The 19,732-nt window shown below is 46.4% G+C and overlaps 3 protein-coding genes across 3 annotated transcripts; 1 reads left to right on the top strand and 2 right to left on the bottom strand.

Annotated features, from left to right (window-relative positions):
- Window positions 1–1,489: 1,489 nt before the first annotated feature.
- On the bottom strand, window positions 1,490–3,179 carry LOC101764244 (bisdemethoxycurcumin synthase). The gene is made up of 2 exons (XM_004955332.3): window positions 2,925–3,179; window positions 1,490–2,637 (listed from the first exon to the last, which is right to left on the bottom strand). The coding sequence occupies exons 1-2, from the start codon at window positions 3,112–3,114 to the stop codon at window positions 1,637–1,639; spliced, it is 1,191 nt and encodes a 396-aa protein (XP_004955389.1). The 5' UTR covers window positions 3,115–3,179; the 3' UTR covers window positions 1,490–1,636.
- A 2,070-nt stretch (window positions 3,180–5,249) lies between these two features.
- Window positions 5,250–7,714, bottom strand: LOC101764654 (O-acyltransferase WSD1). Its single transcript, XM_004955333.2, has 5 exons — window positions 6,897–7,714; window positions 6,553–6,693; window positions 6,185–6,400; window positions 5,876–6,013; window positions 5,250–5,644 (listed from the first exon to the last, which is right to left on the bottom strand). Exons 1-5 carry the CDS (start codon window positions 7,662–7,664, stop codon window positions 5,474–5,476), a joined length of 1,434 nt encoding a protein of 477 aa, XP_004955390.1. The 5' UTR covers window positions 7,665–7,714; the 3' UTR covers window positions 5,250–5,473.
- A 7,817-nt stretch (window positions 7,715–15,531) lies between these two features.
- Window positions 15,532–17,059, top strand: LOC101763846 (probable carboxylesterase 13). Its single transcript, XM_004955331.4, has one exon. The coding sequence runs from the start codon at window positions 15,588–15,590 to the stop codon at window positions 16,929–16,931; it is 1,344 nt and encodes a 447-aa protein (XP_004955388.1). The 5' UTR covers window positions 15,532–15,587; the 3' UTR covers window positions 16,932–17,059.
- Window positions 17,060–19,732: the final 2,673 nt, after the last annotated feature.

The following is a 19,732-nucleotide window of genomic DNA, read 5'->3' as shown; positions in this document are numbered from 1 at the left end:
CCTGAGCCGGCGACCTCTTCGAGCGCAGTACCGCCGCGTACCAGGGGGCTAGGCGCCTCCGCACCTGACCGGAGAGACTTAATCCCTGCGCGCGCCTCCTAATTTCTTCTCAGCCACAGGTCCAAGACTCGGAAGGAAGAGGATGATCACGCGACGGTTCGTGAACATCGCGGCGGAGCAGTACAAAAAAAAAAACATGTACACGGTGCACCGCCTGGACGTCTCCAAGCATCTCTTCTACCCGTCGGCGGCCGAAGCAGATGCGGCGGCGGTGGTCAAGAAGAATGGCGGTGCTGGCCGCCAGCAGCGATACCCAGATTGGAGCGGCTGCCTCCGCCATGCATCAGCTTCCAGCATTGCCCCACGCTCATCTCGGACTGGCCGGATCTGCCGTTCTTCGCTCTCGTGAGCCCCCGCCGCGGCGAGGGCAGGATCATCAGCTGCAACAAGGAGGGCCACTCCGTCGTCTACGACGCCGACTCGCACTCAACCTGATCATGCCCACCATGAAAGGTTTCACCGGGATCAAGCCCACCGCCATCGTCTCCACCGGCAACCCTGACGCCCGGGAAGAGGACCTCTACGTCTTGCACTCCGGCTTCCACGTCCTCAGATTTGGCCCCGCCGACTTGTTTCGTTGGCCCACCAGCCGCGAAGCCTGGCAATGGGAGTCTCTTCCACGGCCACCCTCCAACGAAGCTGTCGCCTCCCACACCGTGATCGACGGTGGCCGCACCATCTGCTTGTTATCGTTCCCAGGCAGCACATGCAGCTTTGGCACCTGTTGCTTTGACACGGTGGGACGTGAATGGTGGCACGCCGGTTACTGGGAGCTGCCGTTCATGGGCGGAGTAGCGTACGTCCCCGACCTCGAGCTCTGGCTCGGCTTCTCCCCCGAACAAGCCCCATCACCTGTGTGCGACATCGGACCTCTCTGCCATGGAGTACCTCATTTCCCTGGAGCAACCACCGGAGGTGTCACATGTCCTGGAGGATCTCGACACACCCAGGAACTGGTTCATGGTAAGGGCCAAGCTCATCAACCTTGGTGGAGGCAAGTTTAGTCTGGAATCAAATACAAATCTCTCTCATTATTTGTTTTTCTTTTCACACGCGATCGTCGGATTTATGTGGCCGAAATTGGAAGTGTTCTTGTTAGTTCTTTTATTCATCTTTCTTCAGACGGTGTTGATCATTGGAAATGGTGTACAGGAGGTGGTGCGGTCATTACAAAATTTGAACCTAATTTAGATGTTTCCGTAATGATATCATATTCCAACTCCGCTAGGTAGTTTGAGATTTCACCTTCGACGGCAAGTGAATAAGCTGGTTCGACATGGCACCTCGATGTCAATGTAGAAAGATAAACTTTTTTTTCAAAGATACTTTGTTCCTCAGTTCCTTCTACGTGTGCACTGCAGCCTTGTGTACTGAAACTGATCCACAAAACCGAAATTGAAACACATAGATTATTTTTTTCAGACAGAAATTCCGAGAAAAGAACGACAACAGATTGAATATACGATCAGATATACGCAGAACCATAATGAGGGGATCAACATCAATTTGCTTATTTGCATTGTTTCTTAAACAAGTGCTAATGCAATTTTTTCTTGACGTATCATGTAGCATGTTGCTAGTACTTTGTAGCGTGCAGCACCATGGTCTCGACAGTGAATCCCGGCCCAAAGCCCACCATCACCCCCCACTCAGAAGCCTCATCCCTTTCCTCGTCCATCCGCCGGCGCAGCTCGTCGAGCACGAATATCACCGTCGCCGAGAGCATGTTCCCGTAGTCTCTGACGACAGCTCGGCTCGCCGCCAGCTTCCGGGGCTCCAGCCGGAGAACCGAGTCGATGTGGTCCATGATCCCACGGCTGCCCGGATGGACTGCCCAGAAGAGGTCATTCCACTTCCCCTCGCCGCCCCCAATGGCGAGCGGCGCGAGCGCGTCGAGCAGGCAGCGCTCCAGGTGCCGCGCCGCGAAGATCGGCAGCTTGGCGGAGACGTCGCCGTCGATGCCGCCTTCCCCGAGCCGCATGTTGAGAAGGTGCTCCGTCCCGGGTATCAAGGCCTGGGAGGCGGACACCATCTCGAAGAGCGGGCGCTCGCCGGCGGCGTGCACGGCGTCGGCGCCGACGACGACCGCGCCGGCTCCGTCGCCGAACAGCGCCTGCGGGATGAGGGTGTCGAAGGTGTCCCCCTCGCGGGGCGCGCGGAAGGAGGTGATGGTGAGCTCAACGCAGGCGACGAGGACGCGCGCGCCGCGGTTGTTCTCGGCGAGGTCCTTGGCGAGGCGCAGGGCGGCGCAGCCGGCGGAGCAGCCGTTGAGCTGGAGCACGGTGCGGCGGACGTCGGGGCGGAGGCCGAGGAGCGCGGCGAGACCGAGGTCGGCGCCTGGGGCGCGGGCCTCGGAGCTCGTGGCGACGACGAGGTGGGTGATGTCGGTGGCCGGGCGGCCCCACCTCGCGATGGCCTTCGTGGCGGCCGCCGCGGCGAGCTTTGGAGCTGCCTCTGCGACGATGTCGAGCCGCGCGTCTAGGGAAGACGAGGGCGTCCCGTTGATGAAGCCCGGGTGGGCGTTGAGCAGTTGCTCCGTGTGCTGAAAGAAACGTCTCTCCAGCCCCGTGAGCCGACCTAATTATTAACCCAATTGTTGGGAGCAGTGTCGATCGCCATCAAGTCAGAATATGAGAATGTTTCCAAAAAAAAATCATTAACATCTAGATCAAGACACTGGACTATCAACACGTATTCAATGGCGGATTTAATGAAAATTGTTTGATGTTGGAGATGTTGGTGCATTTTTCTTTTACAAATTAGATCAAAGTTAAAGAAGTTCAATGTAAGACAATTAAAACTAAAATGACTACAAAGGGAGTAACAAGCATTTTTTCAGTACATTACTTAAGCAGCTTACGTACATAGTGTCTTGAATGTGTCTTTGAGGTCGACGAGGTGCTCCTTCTTGGTGACACGGAAATAGTAGTCCGGAAACCCGTCCTGAAGAACACAAAATGCTGGATTTGCAGTGCCAATACCGAGCACGGCTGCTGGGCCATCAGCACGCTGCGCGCGCCGGATCTCACGGACCGGGGCCAATGTGCTTGGCATCGTCTTGGACTATTGGGAGTACAATGGTTGTTGTGAAGGCAAGGATATCAAGAGAGATGACTAATGAGCATGTATATGTGAGCATAAGTGATACAAGTGATGGTACTATATATACATTGTCAAGAGGATTTAAAATATTATTATTTTTTGAGAGAAGGGTTTAAATTATTGAAACAACATCTGCCAGCCTAATTATTGCCATCCTATTTCGGTTGGAGCTGAATTATTATTGCCATATTTATTGGGAGTGGCAAGGGTGTCGTGCTATGCGATTACAAATAAAATAATACAAGTTATAGAAATGATGTAGGTACTATTGGGAGTGCTAATATACCCATATCCTGCTGTTTGTGTGTGTGAAGCGACATATACGTGCAATGCTGAGAAGTAAGCGATTACTTTCCAAAATTTCTCGAAAAAGTAAGGCTAGTCCTAGTGCAAGGTTTCATTGCACTGTTTCCAAGGATGCCACATCATCTCATGAGGTGTATTCTCATGAATGAAACAGGGAGTCGCAGTGCACAGTTTCATTTCACGATTTCATAGGATGCCCATGACATTTAATTGTGAGGCATGTGATTGGATATGGTTAGATGAAATGAAACTCTATAGCTCCCAATGAAAGTTTCAATAGGTTTCATAGTCTTGGAAACAGTGTATACACAGTTTCATCCTGATGAAACTCCTTCCCTCTCTCACTTCATAACTACCATGCCATGTCATCACATATGCTGATGTGTCACCGTATCTAATGTGCATGAAACCTCTATGAAACTCCCACTGGGATTAGCCTAAGGGGCTCACATATCTGTCATTAGCAACCACAAGTGGTGTTATTATCTACTGCTTCCTCTGTTCTCTTTTGATAGACATATTTCACCTTGACAATACATAGACCAAGAAAAACAACCTTGCTTATCATCTAATTTATGCAAAATGCTTCTCCCCATTAGTCCTCCAGTGGTCGCCACAACGACTCCTCATTATCGATGTAATTTATTGCCGTGGTTTACGTCGATGGCAAATAGGACTATCATTTGTGAAAATATGATTTTTGAACTATGCTGGGAGGGAGTAACTGTTAGTTACTCGATCTATTTCCAACACTTGATCAGATGCTCCTTCTGTCCTTCGTCTTATCATCCTATAGTTGTTAACAATTTCTCTAAAAAATGGTGTGTGTGCAAAATCTAAGAAATATAGATATAGGTATATAATGTAAAAAACCCTATTCATAGTTAATTTAGATAAATACCAACGTGTCTCAAATGACAATATCTAAAAAACTCTACGGGGGATATAACATATAACCTTTTGTCAACATGCTCTCCTTGAATGAGAAATCCTTATGAAAAAAACTCATATAAAGATGTCTGAAAGAAGTCAGCATTCTAATGGACACTCTCCCTAATTTTTGCAAATATTTAAGTCTTCTCATTCCAAGCCCCTCAACATGTACAATTGGTGTCATTGTTGCTGTTTATGCAGTGCTGATTGGTGATGAGTTTGGGGTTGCTGCCGGCACGCGAGGAGACGTTCAGTTCGTGGGCGCGGTCGACTACTTGCTCTACACCGAGCTATATGACATTAAGATGGCCGGGCTTCTACAACTCTTCCTCTGCTGCACCATGCATCTTTGGTTACGATCTATGATCTCTTACTGCATGCATGATATCCTAATTGAACGCTATAGAAAGTTTATTTTTTAGTTGGCAAAGCCTACAACATTGCATTAAGGTAACAAGATTGATCATGGGGTTTGAATTATATATTTACCTTCATAAAATCTGTTATAGGCAAAATAAGCTACACAACATAATAAGCAGGCTAGAAGCCTAGAACTGTAGTATATTTCATAATGATACATAGCTAGTCAGAGTATAACCACAAGAACGAGAAAATGACCGACATTGCGCTGATTGATGTTGATGTGTAATTGTGTATATTGTTATTAAATAGGATAGGCCGTGTTTGAAAACCACATCAGACAATCATGGTTCTCTCTACATTAAGGAAATAATAAGGTGATGTATATGTATATATACATCGATCTGAATATATATTATATATACAAACACACATATTGCATGTATACAGTTGTATACATACAGTAAAAAATAGACATATATACTATCTAGATGTGTAAAATATCAACCCCAATATAATTCACTTGGCAAACTTCATTATTTAACAACAAGAGTAGACACATTGCACTCCTTGGTTCGGTAGATTTTACATATTTACTAATAATTACTCAACATCACACATATTAATGCGGTACACATTATCAGTACCAGTAAGCACATATACATCTGGCTCTTGAGCTGGAGCATTCACCGAACTGTTCCTTCTTCCTTCCTTACTCATTCTTAATCGATTTTGTTGAAGTCTTTGCAGCCGCGTCCTTGGTAAGGTTGAGGGACTCAGCGAAGTAATCCAAGAGTTGGCAATAATCTGGAAACTGTGCCTCATCAACTGCTAGAATGACTTTGATGGTGTTGCTGTAACTTTGGTAGTGCACGGTAAGAGCCTACAAAGAGTAAAAATCAAGTAGTATTTTTGTGAGGAAAACATGCATAACCAAATAAATATTTTTATGTTTTCTTGCATTTTTCAGCAAAAATTGAAATCGTTATATTATGCATTGTCTGGTGGATCGTTTTTGTTATTTGACAAAACTACACGACCGATGTTGCATTTAGTTTGAAAGTAACTTGAGACTTGAGGTTTTGTATGGAAGATAGATGGCTGGGTGGCTTACTTGTTGAAGCCCATAGACGCTGGGTGCAACGTAGGCAACTGGATGCCCAAATAACTCTATCCGTTCAGGTGGCCCAATCAAGCTTGAGAAAGTTATGGTTGTATTTCTGAGCACATTATTGAAGATATAAGCTCCCGCCTGGTTCAAGCGACAAGTTGCATTGCAGTGTGATTATTAGAAACATGTACACTTACAAGGAGGTAATGTGGTAATTAATTTAATTACAAACTGGAGACTTTTGACTTGTGGAAGGTCTTTTTCAATTTGATATCTTAGAAGAGTATATGTGTAAAATGGTAGTAAATGTACCTTTGGGCCCAATATTTTGTAGATAATTTCAACAGCCATATGGATGATGACCACTTCTAGTGAACTCTTTTTCCTATCTATAATCTGTTTTGCCTTGCGAACGTATTCGAGCGGATCATCGTGCATGGCCAGATGAAATGGAAGGATGATGTACCCCAGTTGATTTCCCCATCTCACAGCATTACTCTTACCAGATTCTATCATATCAACATCCATCTGCCCATACACATATTGAAAATTAGTAATTATTATAAGCTTCAAAGATATCTGATAGTGAGATGAAATTCCTTTTTTTTAAAAGAAATATTACGAAAAAAATGGAGATCTAGCATTAGTTGCATGCCAGAAATTAAAGGCAAACATCTTACTTGTAGGCTAGTGGCTGGCCTTGTGTTGACAGGGAGTATTGATCGCAACACTACTTTCCTTGTCTTTGTGTCACCGGTTTTCCGAAAGAAATATCGTGATAGAGCAGCAGAAGTCACTCCAACTAGCACATCATTGACAGTCTACACGTATATATACAAGGAACGTCACAAAATATATGAGAGAGACTCGACTGACATGGACTACCAAAAAAATCAGATTAAAAGAGAAAGGAACTAATAATTTTTTTTTGAATTAATCTGGTAGTAATGATAACAATAATTAAAGACATGCAAAACTTGTGCAAATAAATTGTTGAAACAATCAATTGCTCTTATATACGTACACAGTTCATGGCGTTCTTGACGAACTTGACGTCGTCAAGGCTCAAGGTCCGGTGGACGAAGCGCATGCCGCGGCGCGGCTCGCCGCCATGGTCCGCTCGCTTGAACAGCGTGGGCGGATCCGTGAGGAAGAAGATGGTGGCGACGAAGGCAGCGACGTCGACCATGGTGTGCCACGCGAGCAAGAGATACGACCAGACCCACACGACGAGGAATGTTATTAACCCGCCGGAGCGCGGCGGCGCAGGAGCGTAGATGGCTCCCGCTCGGCGCGCCGGCGGGGGCGGCGGCAGCGCGGGTATCGCCGGGTCGGCGGCGCTGCGGGAGGACGAGACGAGGAGCGTGATGAGCGCCATGCCGTCGGCGAGCGCGTGGTGCACGCGCATGGCTACGGTGGCGGCCGCCTCGGAGGTCCGGACGTCGATGAGGTGGAACTCCAGCGGCGGCCGCGTGGCGGGGTCCATGGGGAGCGTGGAGAGGGAGGAGAGGTAGTCCTCGACGGCCCGGTCCGGGTCGGCCTCGGCGCCGTCCAGCCTCGGGACGACGACGATGTGGTCGTCGACGTTCACCGCCGTGGGGACCCACCGCGGCGCGCCGTCCTTGCCCGTCACCTGGATGCTGCAGAAGTGGGGGTGGCGAGCCGTCTGGGCCGCCAGGCCCGCGCGAAATGCTGACGGGTCCAGCGGCGCGGCGAGCCCGATGGCGGCGACCACGTACAGATCCTTCATGAGTCTCTCCACGGGGCTCACGGGCTCCGACGCCGATGCCATGTTGGAGCTTGTTTCGTAGGTGGAGCTAGCTGCTGCTGCTGCTGCTAACAAGATGATGACGACCGTACATATACATACATACTCACCCATGCATGAGATCGACATGCCATTTTTTTTTCCTGATCGGCCGGAACATGATCGTGACAACTTAATTAGGTTGACCACCGTGGTCCTCAGACACTTTTTGGTTGATAGCCGTCTTCTTCGTCCATACACATGCTGTTAGTTGGACGTCGGTCCTGCACAAGTTTACGTCCTCTTCTGTATGGTTTGTTATATTAGTTGGGCACCGCGGGATCATCTTGGATCTGCCGATATCCCGGCCGCCCACGCCACACTGCCCAGCCGCCGCCGCGCCGGTCATTATCAAAGACATTTCATCCATTCTGTTCTCAGATGCAAGTCATTCTAATTTTGTTCTAAATCAAATTTTTCTAACTTTAGCCAAGTTTATGCAAAAACACATCAACATTTACAACATTTAATTACTTTCGTTAAATCCACACATTGAAATATAACTTGGCAGCACGTTTTTTGGTATTATTTATGTTAATACATATTTCTCTATATATTTGGTTAAAGTTGAAGAAGTTGGACATAGGATAAAATACTAAAATGACTTACAATTTGGAATGGAGGGAGTTTGTATCATCTATCGTATACAAAGCCTTATCCCTTGTTCATTTCAATCCTGCTTGTCATAGCTTTTTCTCGTTGTACACCTTCACTCTCTCTCTCAAGCTCCAATCATAGGCTTGGCTGCGAACACAGTTCTTGCTCGCCTCCATCTTTTTTCGCCAGTGCTTAATGTGGTACACTTGTTCTCTTGTGTATATGGAATGCACTCTGTTTAACTACATCGCAAATCACTATTCAATTGCTCTAGATGTTTTTTGAGCAGATTAGCAGGATTTTTTATATAAAAAATAATAAATATATACATAAGGTGTTATACAGACTTCAAGTCCAAAAGGAGGTATACATTTAGAAATTTCTCAGCCAATTTCTATGACACCTACCAAATATCCCTAGAAACATTATAAATTGGCTCCTACGATTTTGTCGACGTCACGATAACAAAATCTTAGTGATGTTCTACGTGGGCATGGCAATTATGACAAAAAAAAGTCTTATCCATTTTTAGGTGCCAATCTTTATCATGTTAGGTGCTGCCGTCATATGGGTGATCAATTGGCATACCAATCTTTATGAGCTACCAATTATGACGTGATGTAGCTAGGTCTATCTAATTCTATAGTTATGTATCTTTATCTTATACCCAATTCTTGATGCACATCAGGCGGGTCCACACGAGACCACAAGGAGGGCACAGTCAGCCAGCTGGGATTTTTTTTTCAAATCACATGGTTAAATCCTGGAATAAATTCAGAAAAATACGAATATCAGTGCTGAGTCGAGGACTCGAACCCTGATGAGCAGGTTCACCACAAGGAACCTTACCGGCTAATCTTGGCAGCGAGCTGTGAATTGTGTGGTCAACTGGTCAATAATGCTTATGCATGTACTGCTATACTACGTGCATGTGCTTGCATGCACCATTAATGCATACAGTTTGGTTCTCGTTGATGTCACTATGCAATCTTAATGGTGAGTTTGGTTCTCGTTGATGTCACTATGCAATCTTAATGGTGAGAACTGTGCACAACCAAGAAAACCTAATCTTTGTTTGCACACAAATTATGGCTTGGTCAAGGCAGCAGCTATCTAATTTTAGGTGAAGCTATGTTGATGCGAAAAAGGTGGAGCCAAGATCTCGAAACATGTCGTGTTCTGAATTTTTTGTTGCCAGATGATGTGCTGTGGACTACTGTTTGCTTTCAGTAAAAGGAGAGGCAAACTCGTTTAGAAAAATTATCACAAAAACCTTGTGTCTTTGATGATGGTTGAGAGATATAGAGAATGGAATTGAATCTGTTCTATTTGATGATTATTTGTATAGTGTCTTGAATATATGTTCTATAGTGAAATATATATTAACTTTGGTTCGAGGAAAAATATACAGCACACGCCGGTACTCGTGATAACATCATGTGATATTCTACATGCTCAGGCAGTTTCTTAGGTCCGCCTATGAAAATCCATATTCACAGGCGGACTAGCCATTTCTACATGTGGTTGGCTAAATACATGTGAAAACACAGTTGCCACCCATCTTTTGAAAAATAATTTTATAGCAGTGTGAAATTAAACGTAAAATCTAGGAGACTGCATGCGTCGATTGTGATGTTGAAAGGTATCATACGATATGAGCACTTGTTTCAGTAACCAAAAATAATAATAATTGCACAACTGAAGAGCTTAAGGGCTTGGGGGTAGAAGAGGACATGAGAATGCGTGGACGACATCAAGCTTCAACTTCAGGATCGAAGCAATAGCAGAATAGCAGCACTCAGCTGCTTGTTGATAGATCAGGGTTCAGCCATCCAATGGAAAATGCCATAGCAGCACTATATTCTAAATTTCTCGCATCTAATTAAGACCACGGAGAATGCTTGTACGTCTTTGTAGAAAGCATCATTAAAGCACATACTTTACCATGGAAACCTAGCATAAATACCATAGAAGCTATTTTATTGTAGAATGTGTCAAGTATATATGCAGATCACATAACTCATTAGAATTATTGTATGAGATTATAGGTCCTTTATTAATTTTGGTCAATTTATGTGTTGAAGACGTGAAGTATAATTGGATTACCTATCCTTTTCCATTATCTTAAACTTTTGGACCAAACTGGTTAGCCATGCAACTCAATACGAAAAAGTATAATTGGATTACCCATCCTTTTCCATTAACTTAAACTTTTGGACCAAATTGGTTAGCCATGCAACTCAATATGAAAAATATATAGGCATTTATTTATCCTTCAACACTCTAGCTACTTCACATGGAGACTCACTTAGGCCTAAAGGAACGTGCACCAATCAAGATTCGCACCGAGACCTTTGGCCCAAATCAAGGTAGAGGTCTCGAGTTCAAAACCTGATAAGCACAATAAAATAAATTGCTGATAGCTCCATGTTACATGCATGTATGAGGCTTGAGGCAGCCTCCACGTGAGAGAGAGTGATAAAGTATAAGTGAATTGTCCACTATTTTTCACCCGCTTAAGGGCCTGTTTGGACGGACTAAAACTAAAGTTTAGCCATGACTTGTTTGGAGCTAAAGCTAATTTTTAGCCAATTATTTGTAAAAGTCCATTATATCCTTAGTGTAACATCCCGCTTTTTAGAACATCTAAAATATGTACTTTTAAATTTTTTTCTCTAACTACAAACTAAACTTCTTTTCCTGAAACATTCAAAACCTATTTCGTAAATTAAATCTATGCATCTAACTCACATTTGTGTTGCATTTGATTGCTCTAGAGATCCCTCTTAAATCTTCCTTAGAAATGTTTCCTCGATGAATCTCTCTTCCAAAAACCTTAGAAACCATATTTGAATTTCATTCAAATATTAAAACTATTCAAACCCCTATAAGGCATCTACTCAATCTTAGTCATATCATCAAACTCCAAACCCTTCCAAAAGCCTCCCTCTTAATCCCCAACCTACACTTCAAACTTCCATTCAAATTTGATATCCAACCGTCACAAGAATTTCCCGACTACCTCTTGGGAATATTACTATTTGCCGATGGTTTGATAGTCACCGACGGTGCATTATAACATCGTTGGCTATTGTTACCCTGATGAATGGAAGTTTGAAGTTACCCTGATGACCTAAAGTTTTCATAATCACGGTCGGCTATTGTTGAAGTGACCGACGGTTCTCTACAGCCTCTCGGTAAATCCGCAGCGGACTCCACGATCTGCCCATCCTACAACTGATAGTTACCGCTACATAAGGATCGACCCATAACCCTGGCCCTCTCTCTCCGTCGTCATTAACACAAAATAGATCTAAAAGCTGCTGTGGGTGCCGCTGGACTCCGAATCTCCGACGCCGGACTACACCACGCTGCTGTGCTTGTTGGTGATCAGTCCAGCGATATCACTACAGGGAATTAAGATGGCCGGCGCTATTCGGAGCAATGGGGAACACCGCCTGCATACTGCAGGCCTGCAGCGGCAGGTAAACTTCACTGCCGCTCCCTGATCCACATCTATTTACTCATTAATTACCAGTTCGTTGCCCTGCCGGCCTTCTCCTTTGAGAGATGCGTCATGCGCACAGATGGGACAAGGACATAGGCGTAGCGCAGGTCTGTATCTTCCATACGCAGTACGTGTCCTAATCAAACGCTTGTTATGTATTCAAAATATATTTTGATTTAATTGACTAATCTCCAAAAGCCTCACTCTTAAATTATCGTCCAAACCTAGGCGTCGTGCTGCCCGACCAAAATCCTAAAATTTCCGAAAAATCTTACCCTTCCAAAATTTGATATCCAAATAAAATCTACACTTCCAACCTAGCCGTAGTGCTACCCACCCAAATCTCAAATTATCGTCCAAACCCAGTCATTGTGCTACTCGACCAAAACCCTAGAATTTCCAAAAAATCCAACCAACCAACCCATTAATTATTTAGAAACCCATTTCTAAATAATTAATGAATTATCTTTCGAATACCCAGGAATTCACCATTAAGTATAAGGTAATTCCCAAAATACTTATCCTTTACCTTTCTTTCTATTTCTTAGGAATTTATTGGTGTATTGTTTTATTGATTGTTATTTTATGCGCTCTTATCACCCGGTAGACGGCCAGGCTCTGCTCGAAGATGAAGATCCAAAAAGCGTGAAGCCAAGAACCCTGGTCGCCCTAGGACGTTAAGGATTTTGGATGAAGGCAAGTCCTGACACCTAGTTCATGTTTTATCCTATTGAGTGCGAGAGTAATAATTTGACCAACCTAATATTGACTGCATTGTTTTAGAAATATTTTTTTAGAATATGCGCTTGCTAGAATTTCCCTTTTTGCTATTGAAATGCCACAGGCCAAAACACTCTAGGAAAACTACTTTTCCTACCAACCCATTCTATAGTAGATATGCTAGGCAAGTTGAGTCACACCCCGTAAATGGGGAATAAAACCTAGTTGGATCCTCTATGGAGAGGATCTAACACCCCACCATAAATATTTATATTTTTATAAAAAAACTTAGGAAGGGTTTTTCCTTTGGGAATGTGTGAGTTAATAAACAAGATGATAGTAATACAAACCCTAAGTTGTATTTTGGGCCTGCGGACAACCTCTATGAAGGACATACTGCGCTGACGCTTACCCTGGTCAAGTAAGGATCGGTTCATTGGGAGAGTATTTCTTGTGACACGCACAACCATACATTCCAAAAAGGTACAGCCTTCGGGAGTGCCTGTTCATGTCAGGCCTTGATTCGAACCCTGCTAGCTGAACCTAGTCATCCATCCCAAGGGGCCAAGGTGGGCAACAGACATGCTGGAGCAGGACCTTCACAGAGTTCCAGGTCCGATCGGCACGGGTTGACTGTTTAGAGGATCGGAGACCCTGAGGGCTAGAGGCCCTGTTTTATATATTCGTGCACATTTTCAGGGATTGGATCTGCGTAGCGGATGGTTAGTGGCCCTTGTTTAGACCCTAATATATCCGTGGATGGACCTAGGGAATGCTGTTTAGAGATGAACGTGGGCGGGCATGGGTATCGTAGGTTAGTACCGCCTAGGATCAACGTATGGGCTAACCGAACGTATGGTTATGTACACCTCTGCGCAAATCTATCAATAGCCGAGGCTCACAGTTATGAGCCACTTTGTTAAAGCCGCCATGATTAGTCTTTGGGTGGGAATTAGTATGATAAGAATTCCGGATGAAGGTTGTGGACCGAATTCCATAGTTAAAACCTGGGGACTGGTAGGGGAGGCAGCTTCCCCCCCTAGGACCACAACCTTCATTAATATAATAATAACCATCTTAGAGAGTCTTTATAAAAACTCACCTTTTAAATCCATTTTGCATATGTGAGATGTTTTAGGCATAGGTTTTTCCTCTCAACCATATTCCTTGACCACCTCCCATATTGCATATAATATACTAGTTAAGGTTGGGATTTGCTGAATACCAACCATAAGTGGGCTCAGCCTTTCTTTCATCATACAGGTCTCCAGGTGTTGTAGACCATCCTGTTAGTGGATGGGCACCTGCGTTTCCCTTCGCTGTGCTAAGGTAAAAACCTTTCATTTATTAAATTATATGCCTTTTATTGCTTAAAATACTGAACTGTGATGGTACTGTATTAGCCTACTAATCTAGGGACTAATACAGGTGATTAGCGGGACTCCCAAAGGGAGGTCCCCACACTTGGGAGGTGATGGAGAAAAATGGTAAGATTTTAGTGGAGGGTATTTTTGATCTTTTGCAATTCGTGTCTCAAAATAGCCCTCATTAGCTAGGTTTGGAGGGCTAATGAACTGAAGTTTAGTTGGGGGTTTGACTAATGTTTAGCCCACCTTTGGCCCCACTATTTGGATTTGGATCATAGGAGCTAAGTTTTAGCCAACTAAAATTTAACCCATTGATCCAAACAGGGCCTAAGATTTGGATTGGATTGTTAGGCAGCGCATACAACTCAATAGTAAAGCTCTGTTTGGCATGGCTCTGGAGTTAAACTCCAACAACTCTAGCAAAAATTCCAGCCAAACACCCCAGCTCCAAAACTCCATGGAGCTGTAGTGTAAATGGGGTGAAATTTTGGAGCACCTCTTTTGCAGCTCCAAAACTACCTCTTTGAACCTCCTTGTGGAGTTGGTGGGTAATTACCCACCAATACCACTGGTTAAACAAAAAAAGGTTCGTTCTATTCCTCCTGAGACCCCCCCGCGCCACATCTCCCTCCCGTGTGCCTATTCCCCTGCGTCCACCCTCACCACCGGCTGCCTGAGCCCCGTCGCCGACCGCCCAAGCCCTGCCGCTAGCCGCCGAGCCCCTTTGCCGCCGCCGGTCACCTGAAGCCCGCCGCCGGCCGCCGAGCCCCTCCGCCGGCTGCATCTCCCTCCCAACCTCCGCCAGCCTGCCGAGCCCCGCTGCCGGCTGCCGCCCAGCGCCCTCCGCCTTCCATCCACAGGGGCTGGGCGCGCGGCGATGGCGGTGAGACGAGGTAGGGGTTGGGCGCGCGGCGCGGCGGCGTTCGTGGCCATGGCGCTGGCGATGGGCGCGGGCTGGCGGTACAGGTAGGATGGGGCCTCCGCGGTGGCGGCATTCCGTGAGGCCCGCGACGCACTGGGGCCATGGGCGGCGCCGGCCTATGTGGCCGCACATGCGCTCATGCTTGCACTCTGCCCTCCCTACGCCATCTTCTTCGAGGGTGGCGTCGCGTGCTTCTTCTCCACCAAGGTTCTCAGGGCACCCAACTCCTTCTAGATCGAAAGATTGCGACACCTCTCCTCTTCTCTTTCCCTTTCTTCCCTGCTCTGTCATGCTCTGCTGCGTTCCTGAGGAAGAAAAGAGGGGGATAAGAGGATGACAAGTGGGACCATGAGTTGGGGACAAGAATGGCAATTCACCTTCAAACTCCTCTTTTCTGGAGCTGTGGACACCCAACCAAACACTTCCATCAGACAGCTCCAATTCCACCCAGAGCTGGCTCCACCTGGAGTTCTGGAGTGGAGCAGCTCCACCCAAAGTTGGAGCCATACCAAATAGAGCCGGACTTCCTATTACTAAAAGGAGGTCAAAACTAATAAGATCAATACCCAACACTGCAAGAGGCATGTGCAGATTTTTCTTCTCTACTAAAATTGTAACACCATTTCAAAATGGATCCAATTTGTAATATGATGGTACCTAACGGACTGGAATGAAATAATGTTCCAGCTATATAAACCCCACAAGCAGCTACCGCACAAGCCCACAACACAACAAAGAGCAGCAAACATAGATAGGCTGAATTAAAAGCAGAACGAGCTACAGCTCACCACGCCATGCATGCCAACAAGAACTGTGTGAATAATTTTGTCGGCGACGTCGACGTCGACGTCGACCTCCACCCATTCCTTCTCCGGTACAAGGACGGCCGCGTCGAGCGGCTGTTGAGGAGCCCTTTCGTGCCTGCTTCCGAGAACCCGACAGCCAACCGCGGGGTGGCGACGAGGGACGTCGTCATCGACCCGGGCACCGGCGTGTCGGCGCGCCTGTTCCTCCCCTCCCGCGCCGCCATGGCCGCCGGCGGCGGCAGAAGGCGGCTCCCCCTCGTCGTGTACGTCCACGGCGGCTCCTTCTGCACGGAGAGCGCCTTCTGCCGGACGTACCACCGCTACGCCACCTCCCTCGCCGCGGCCGCCGGCGCGCTCGTCGTGTCCGTGGAGTATCGCCTCGCGCCGGAGCACCCCATCCCCACGGCCTACGACGACGCCTGGTCCGCTCTCCGGTGGGCGGCGTCCCACGCCGACTCCTGGCTCGCCGACCACGCGGACCCGGGGCGCACGTTCCTCGCCGGCGACAGCGCCGGCGGGAACATCGTCTACCACACGGCGGTCCGGGCCAGCCGCGACGGCGTCGGCATCGAGGGGGTCGTCATCGTGCAGCCCTACTTGTGGGGCGCCGAGCGGCTGCCCTCCGAGGCGGCCTGCGGCGACGGCGCGGCGGTGCTGCCGGCGTACGGGGTGGACAGGCTGTGGCCGTTCGTGACGGCGGGGCAGGCCGGCAACGAGGACCCCCGGCTCAACCCTCCCGACGAGGAGATCGCGTCGCTGACGTGCCGGCGCTTCCTCGTCGCCGTCGCCGAGAAGGACACCCTGAGCGAGCGCGGGCGCCGCCTGTTCGGCCGCATCCGTGACTACTACGCGGTTGCCGGCGGCGAGGCGACGCTGGTGGAGTCGGAGGGCGAGGACCATGGCTTCCACCTCTACAGCCCGCTGCGCGCCACCAGTAGGAGGCTCATGCAGAGCATAGTGCGCTTCATCAACCAGCCGCCGGCGCCGGCGCCGGATATGAACGGCGGCTTGCATTGGCATGCATGGGCGGAGGAGGGTAAGAAGATTAACAGGGCATCGACGATGACGACGACACCCGAGCATGTCATACTAGGCGTGCCTAGCAGGCCGTTTAGGGACTTATTTGGCTATGGGATGGACATGAAACAACATTACGGTAGCACGACGACCTGCATGGCATATGGTGGTACATCAAGAATTGGAGGACATGGCAAAGCTGGTGCATCCAAGGCAAACTATGGGCTATTTACAGCGAGGCCTAACAAGGCCTACAAGGGACCCTCAGCAGCAGCAGCAGCACTACCCGGCACTTATGTTATCAAGAACTTCTAGTTCGTTCTAGCGCATGAAAGAGCCGTATGTCATGCGCGTACGCACGCACTCTGAAACATGTGGTAAATGTACTTATACTATTTTATATTGTATTAATAAATAAAAGGGAAGAATTGTATTTGTACTAATAGCTCCTTTATTTTAGAACTTTGATTATGTTAGAGTCTCAATGCAAGTAAACCATTTAAAATTTTATGAACGTCAAATAAGAAAATTAGAGTTTCTCCAACAGCGCAAAATGATACCAAAGGATTGGTCATTATATATACTTCCTCCGTCCCAAATTACTATTCGTTTTGACTTTTCTAGATACATAAGTTTTGCTATGTATCTAGACATAGTATATATCTAGGTGCACATCAAAAGATATGTATTTAGAAAATTCAAAATGAATAGTAATTTGGGACGGATGGAGTATTTTCTTATTATATATGTACTTACTTTAGTTTATTATTATAACATTATTTAAACTTCATGACCATTACAGGCTGATCATTATTAAGGTATCTTGGCAGGTACACATGATATGAATCCGCGTTCAAACCATTACTGATATGACTGATAGAGGTATTAGAATAATTTTAAGGACCCAACCATCTATCAACTACTCACTCCATTTCAAAGTGCAGGTCGTTTTGACTTTTTTAGATTCATAAATATTATTATACATCTAGACATGCACTATATCTAAAGTCAAAACGACCTACAATTTGGGACGGAGGGAATAGTAGTAGTTACAATGTTGTTCAAGTTCTAGGTCCATCTCTATGTCTTTCTAGAATAATCCGTATCGTCAAACTCGTTAACCATTTGTCGAACCCTTCTTCTAGGTATATTCCTCTATACGCCTCCCGCATCAGTTCTTGCCTCCTTGTAACCATAGTTTACAGTGATACACGTATATTAAACAACAATGTCACAGTCATAATATGATAAAAGTACAATATCAGATTTGAACCATAATAAAGTTGCTATCAGGGAAGTTTCAGTGAGAACGGTACTAGTTATCTTGGTCAATTAGAGTTTTCCTTGCCTAATCTTCCCTAATTACAAACCAAAGACTACATTGTTGTTATGCTTGATGGGTCTGGAGCCTGCTCGAGCGGATCGATCAGAGTCGGAGTAGAAGTTGAGCTTGAGCGAACTTGTCTTCCTCACATCTGACCAGGTTAGAAATTGAAAATTTGTTCAAATTCTCGACGAGATCATTGATGTCTTGCTGTTGGAGCTTCATGGTGGAAAGCTTCTTCTTCTTCGGGGCTGGTGCCGTCTGCGACATAGAACCATGAGCCGAAGATGAACATCGTGCCTTCTTCAAACGTGACGATAGGCTTGATGATGAGTTGTGCCATCGAGTTCGCCAGGGGATCATCGGAGAATTCCCCTATTTGGAGCGCCAACTGTCTGTATGTAGACCGGTAACCTACTGAGGGGTATCCCGAGGTAGTGGATTTTTTAGTGAGTTTCACCGAGATCAGGAACTCGAAGGTGAAAGCTGACACACGATTTAGATAGATTTGGGCTACTGAATTGTGTAATACCCTACGTCCTGTGTGTTTGTATTGCGTTGGTTGTATTAAATTGCTTTGAAGGGGGTCCCTGCCTTGTCTTATATAGTCGGTGGCAGGGTTATATGTCGATTGATTACAAGAATACTAGTCGGATACGACTAGAAGAGTCCTACTCTTATTACAACGAGTACTTTCCTTATCCTCAACTAGTTACTTCTATTACATGTCCACTACACCATCCTGCACTATATTCTCCATGTTAGATACGTCTTGATGCCCAGCCCTGTTTTCTCGACTGTCCAAACTTGCTGGTGGGCCCATACATCACGACATCCATGTTCAATGTCCTGTACAAAATGTGTTATTTTTAGTTTGCTGCTAATAAAAAGAAAATCATTTTTCAATTTGCCATGAAAAAGAAAAATACTCAGTCTTTCCCTACTCGAGTTTCTACACTCCGGTCTAAGCTTTAGCATCTCCTATTTCTTGTCTACGTTTGATCAATTATGATTTGTGTGCGTTCAGTCAAATCTACTACTTATGCAAGGTCATGAAGGATGTAGAGGATCTTCAGTAATCAGTCCACAAGTAGCATTGCATTTGGACTTAAGAAACACAAGAAAGCACCCCAGCGATGTTGTGGTGAAAAAACGCGGCCACTTCCCTGGTTCCCCGCCTTAGAAGTGTGGCAGCCAAGAAATGACGGAGGAAATCTGGGTCCATTTCGAAACGTGAGACTGACTGCAACTGGGTCATCACTTTTTGACTCCATCAAGGAACTCGGGGGTGGGGGGGGGGGGGGGGGCTGTGGACGTCGTCTTCGACATATGCAGCCGGGTGATTCGAGCAAGATGGGTCGATGTGGCGGCACTATCTCGTGTGATGGAGGCATTGCTCAATGGCAGCAAAGTGCTAGCTTCTCGCTGCTGAACAAATACGCCTGCGAAGGAACACTCCCAGAGGAAGTTGATTTATGGGACACCCGTGTCAACGTCTGGCCCGTGTTACTCTCACTTGCCGACATGTACTACGTCAAATGGTTGAAGCTGCACTGTGCGTCAAAGATGTGGGACATAGCGTGTGAGAAAATTGTGACCATATTTCTACAATGGGCATTTGAGACTAACTGCACCCAATTGCACGAGAAGTGCATGTCTCTCATAGCGCTCATCTCGTCCGACGTGTGTTACCACCATCCTGAAGTTATCACGAGGATCCGCGTGCTTGCTTTAATGAATCGTCGAGTAGAGATTAGGACGTCACCGCCAGGGTCCGCTATAGTTTTAATGT

This window comes from Setaria italica, chromosome II (genome assembly GCF_000263155.2).
Source record: "Setaria italica strain Yugu1 chromosome II, Setaria_italica_v2.0, whole genome shotgun sequence".
NCBI classification, from domain to species: domain Eukaryota; kingdom Viridiplantae; phylum Streptophyta; class Magnoliopsida; order Poales; family Poaceae; genus Setaria; species Setaria italica.
The sequence above is the reverse complement of the archived record's forward strand: the minus strand, read 5'-3'. Positions and strand labels throughout refer to the sequence as shown.